This window comes from Penaeus chinensis, chromosome 28 (assembly GCF_019202785.1).
Source record: "Penaeus chinensis breed Huanghai No. 1 chromosome 28, ASM1920278v2, whole genome shotgun sequence".
Taxonomy (NCBI): Eukaryota; Metazoa; Arthropoda; class Malacostraca; order Decapoda; family Penaeidae; genus Penaeus; species Penaeus chinensis.
In genome coordinates, this window is record NC_061846.1 from 21,813,903 (window position 1) to 21,818,902 (window position 5,000).

The window sequence follows — 5,000 nt, forward strand, 5'->3', positions numbered from 1 at the left end:
CTCTCAGCCGCCGTCACTTCACTCTCGCTGACCTGCCTTGACCTGTCATAACCTTTCATGGTCAGAGGTGATTTAACGCGTCTTTTCATGTGACCTTTCGTAATATGACGCTCGGGGAAAAAATGACATATCATGACCAATTCGTTTTTTTTTCTTTCGTTCTTTCTTTCTTTCTTTCGCTGGGTCTTTGTTAACCTCATATTTTTTTTGTGTTTTTCCGTGATTTTTGTCTTCATTATTTTGCTATTATTCGCGTTTCGTTCCATCTCCTTATAATCTTTTTTTCCTTATCTTCTTTTCCGGATCTAAATCTTTCTAAATCTTTCTCTCCTCCTGTAACCATTCCAGTCACATATCATCCTCCTCCCTTCTTCTCCCTCTCTCTCTCTCTCTCTCTTTATCTATCTATCTTTATCTCTCTTTCATTCCCTCATCTGCATAATGTGACTCTACGTTTCTGTTTGCCTCCTCCCCCCTCCCCCTCCCCCCACTCACCACCTTTCACGCTCATCATCACCTCCTGAAGGATTTGTGATGACTGGGTTCCCTCTACTCCTCCTCTTCTTCTTCTCCTTCTTCTTCTTCTTCTTCTTCTTTTTCTTCTTCTTCTTCTTCTATTACTACTACTACTACTACTACTACTACTACTACTACTACTACTACAACTACTACTCTCTCTCTCTCTCTCTCTCTCTCTCTCTCTCTCTCTCTCTCTCTCTCTCTCTCTCTCTCTCTCTCTCTCTCTCTCCCCATCCCCCTACCCATCTTTCTACTCCTCCTCCTCCTTCTTCCGTATCACAAGGAGGAGGCATTAGCGTCTTGTGACCTCAGCGTCCCTCGTCCACCAAGACCTGGCTCTCGAGGGCCACAGCGGGGGGGGGGGGGGGGGGAGAAGGGAGTGGATAGGGGGAGAGAGAAGAGAGAGAGATAAGAGAAATGTGAAGAGAGAGGAGAGCGATCTGAGGAAGAATGGGAAGAGAGGAGAGACGAGGAAGAAAGAGGAGGAAAAGAATTAGAGAGGCGAGAAGGCAGAGGGAAAGATGGGAGAAGATAGGAGAGAGCGAGAGGGAGAGGGAGGGGGGGAAAGGGGTTCGGGGGGACGGCGCCCCTCGTGTGACTGAGCGAAGGAGGGCCCGGCCACGCCCCCTCCGCGACCCGCTTCCGTCAAATTCCCTCTTAAACTGCGTCCTAATCCATTTAGTGGCCCTTGGTCCTTAAGAGTCCGTTTGCATATTTTTTGAAAAGGGGGAGCGCTTCAACAACCCTACCCCCCCCCCCTCCCCACCCTTCCCCTTCCCTTTCCTCCACCCTATCTTTTCCCCCTCCATTCCTCCCGTCCTCCTTCCTCCCCTTTCCCTCCCTTTCCCCTTCCCCTTCCCCCCCGTCCCGTCCACCCCCCCCCCTTTTTTAACCTCCCTTTTCTTTCTTTTCCCCCTTTTTTCCATTTTACTTATCCCATTCCCATTTCGCCCCTACCCCCCTGCCGAGGATGGCTTACCGCTTTCCTTAGAATTTTCAATTTATGGGAGTACATTTATATGCGTGCTTGTATGCGCGCTTGTCTGTGTTTGTTTTTGTGTTTGTTTGTGTTTGCTTTAGTGTGTATGTGTGTGTGTTTGCTTTTATTTGCGTGTGTGTTTTTGTTTCAGAATATTTGTGTATGTGTGTGTGTGTGTGTGTGTGTGTGTGTGTGTGTGTGTTTGTGTGTGTGTGTGTGTGTGTGTGTGTGTGTGTGTGTGTGTGTGTGTGTGTGTGTGTGTGTATTTAGGGGGAGTATGTATAGCAAAATATAACAAATAAAGCAACAAAAAGTAAGCAACACAAATAAAAATAAAAAAAGAAAATAAAACCAAGATAAAACAACCAAAAAAACAGCCGTCACTCTGCATGCCCCACATTAATATAAGGCTTGGTTTCTACCCGCTGTTCCATTTCTTATCACTAAGAAAACTAACCATTCTTTCTTTTTCTCTCCTTCCTACAGGTACGTATGACCAAGGATCTGTGCAGGGAGGGTCGGGATGTGCCCAGCCTGGATGTATGTATTATTGTCAGAAATTTTGTCTAATTTACGAAATATCGTGACCTTTTTTAGTGACCTTACGTGACCTCGTCTTCTCTTGTCTCGGTCTGTTATCTCCTTCTCTTCCTGTCTCTCTGTTATTTTTTTTTTTCTGGGTTTCTCTCGTGTACATTGTGCGAGTCAGCTTCTGTGTACATTGCGCTGTCTATTATGTACGAGTCTTGTTTGTTTCGTGGGTTTACTGTGTCCGTTTTAGTGATTTTTTTTTCTTTCTTTCTCTGTCTCTCTTGCTTATTATCGCTCTCACTATTTTTCTTTTTTCTCTCTTCTTTCTCCTCTGCTTTCTTTCTCTGTCTTACTTTTTTTCTCTCTCTACCTTCTCTTTCCTCTCTCTCTCTCTCTTCTCTCTCTCTCTCTCTCTCTCTCTCTCTCTCTCTCTCTCTCTCTCTCTCTCTCTCTCTCTCTCTCTCTCTCTCTCACTCTTTCTCTTCCTTTCTCTCTCCTTTCTCTTCCTCTCACTCTTCTTTTTCTTCTTTTCTCTCTTCTTCTTTCTCTTCTCCCCCCCCCTCTCTTTCTCTTCTTCTCTCTCTTCTCCCCCCCCTCTCTCTCTCTCTCTCTCTCTCTCTCTCTCTCTCTCTCTCTCTCTCTCTCTCTCTCTCTCTCTCTCTCTCTCTCTCTCTCTCTCTCTCTCTCTCTCTCTCTCTCTCTCTCTCTCTCTTCTCTCTCCCTCTCTCTCTCTCTCTCTCTCTCTCTCTCTCTCTCTCTCTCTCTCACTCTCTCTCTCTCTCTCTCTCTCTCTCTCTCTCTCTCTCTCTCTCTCTCTCTCTCTCTCTCTCTCTCTCTCTCTCTCTCTCTCTCTCTCTCTTTCTCTCTCTCTCTCTCTTCTCTCTCTCTCTCTCTCTCTCTCTCTCTCTCTCTCTCTCTCTCTCTCTCTCTCTCTCTCTCTCTCTCTCTCTCTGTCTCTCTCTCTCTCTCTCTCTTCCTTTCGTGCGTACACTATTAACGACCAATCGTTGGCTTTTGCGTGTACCTTTACAGAGTTGACATATAGAATAACGTACTTTTTTCCCACGGGTGCCATGCCAACGCTCAGCATAAGTATTGCGTAAAATGAGTTTATTTCTATGCTAGTCGTTTTATCTGAGACAAGAAGTACTGAAATCACATGCGATTTTTTTTTTTTTTTATCTCTCTCCTTTTTTTCAATGATCATTTTGTTAACTACTGAAATAACGTGCGATTTATTTATATGGCATTTTTTTCCTTTTTTTTCAATTATATATATTTTTAAGAACTAAAGAAATAACATGCGATTAATTTATTCATTTGTAAGCCTTTTTTCAATTATATATTTTTTCACATTGTTCTTCCGCCTCCCTTCCCTTCGAAGCGAGAATCCGAGAGGCGCGGCTCCGGTAGGCTTGGCGTCCCGTCCGCGTGGGAAACCTTAAAAAAATAAACAAAAGAATGATAAAAAAGGGGAAGAAGATAATAGGGGAGGGACGCGGGGTGTCTCTCCCTCCCTCCCTCCCTCCCTGCCCCCTCGACACATCTCCCCTATCATCACTCCCCTCTGTTTCTCCTCCTTCCTCCTCCTCCTCCTCCTCCTCCCCCTCTTTCTCCCCCACCCCAACCCCCCACGGTTCCTCACCCCCATCCAAACAGTATTTTGCATAAAAACACACAAAAAACGGGCTAATGGTGAGAATTTAAATCGTGGTGATATTGTGGCGGGGATGGTGATGACGGCCTTATCACATTCATGCACCATAAAATGCGAGGAACTATCGGCGGCTGCATTTGAAAAGTGGCAAAATATGCCCCCCTCGCTGGCCACATTATTCCTAGACTTGGGATATATTTATAAACCGAGAATAAATTTATTGCCTCGCTATGATAATACTGTTAGCAGTGGTTACCTTCCCTCCTCCTCTCCACCCCCTCTCCCCCCTCCGTCGTCTTCCCCTCTTTCCCTCCCTCTCTTCCCCCTCTGCCCTCTCCCCTTCTTTCTCTTCTTCTTCGCCACAGAGAGGGGAAAGAAATGATAGTAAGATTGTGGCAAAGAAGATGTAGGTGATGGAGAGGTGGCAGGGGGGGGGGGGGGTAAAAGACGAGGTAGGGAGTTTGGAGCGACGAAGGGGAGATGGGGAGATGGGGAGATGGGGAGAGGGTGTTGAGCTTATCGGAGAGCTGTTGGCAGAGCTGAGGAGATAGGATATTATTACCGTTTTGGAAAGTCACATACGTTGCTTGAGATATTCAGTGTCATCATTATTACGTTTTTTTCTCACCTTGCTGTCTCGTGAACGTTAGGGCAATTGTATATAGTTAAACCTGGCGTAGGTGTACCGTAGATTTTCCCCGTTGAAATGTCACTCGCTTTTAAATACATCCATATCTGCTTGCGTTTTTGCCGCTTATACCTGATATAATTTAATAATTAATGGTCTAGCTTCATAAAGATATTGATGATCGAAGTATCAATATTATACAGTTTAGGCTTACGTTAATGAAGTTAATGGAGTTATATATATTCATAAGGCATAAATTCCCACGTAACTGTGACCTAGCAAGTTTAAACACCTTCGAGCGCCGACCACGGAATTCTTTGCCTCCGCCGTCGCTCTTCTCTCATTCTCACGAGACTGGTGACGTAACCAAGAATTTGCAAAGCGTCGATTAACTCCAAATAGAGAGCTTCCATATGCGAAAGCGATCGTCATCATCATCATCAACATCGTCAGCTTCATCGGCGACTGACTGCCTTCCTCCCTCGCGCGTCCCATCTGCATCCGAACCCTCCGAGAAACGACTTCGAGGAACGGCTTCGGGGAACGACTTTGAGTTTAGAAACGACCCGGCGAGGACCACGACCCGCTCGGCGTTCCTGAAAGCGAAGTGTTCCAAGGTGATGTGGCGGAGGCGAGGAAGCGGCCCGGCGGCGGCGGCGGCGACGGCGACGACGACCCGGCTTTAC

At 46.1% G+C, this 5,000-nt stretch overlaps 1 protein-coding gene across 2 annotated transcripts in view; it reads left to right on the plus strand.

The window, feature by feature from the left end:
• Positions 1-5,000, plus strand: part of LOC125040053 (homeobox protein onecut-like) — a 301,104-nt gene that overhangs the window by 265,769 nt on the left and 30,335 nt on the right. Inside the window, exon 5 of one of the 2 annotated variants that reach the window (XM_047634505.1) lies at positions 1,985-2,038. The exons of the other annotated variant lie outside the window; for it this stretch is intronic. Within the exon in view, the coding sequence (XP_047490461.1) occupies positions 1,985-2,038 (54 nt within the window). The remainder of the gene's footprint in view (positions 1-1,984; positions 2,039-5,000) is intronic. 2 annotated transcript variants of the gene reach the window in all.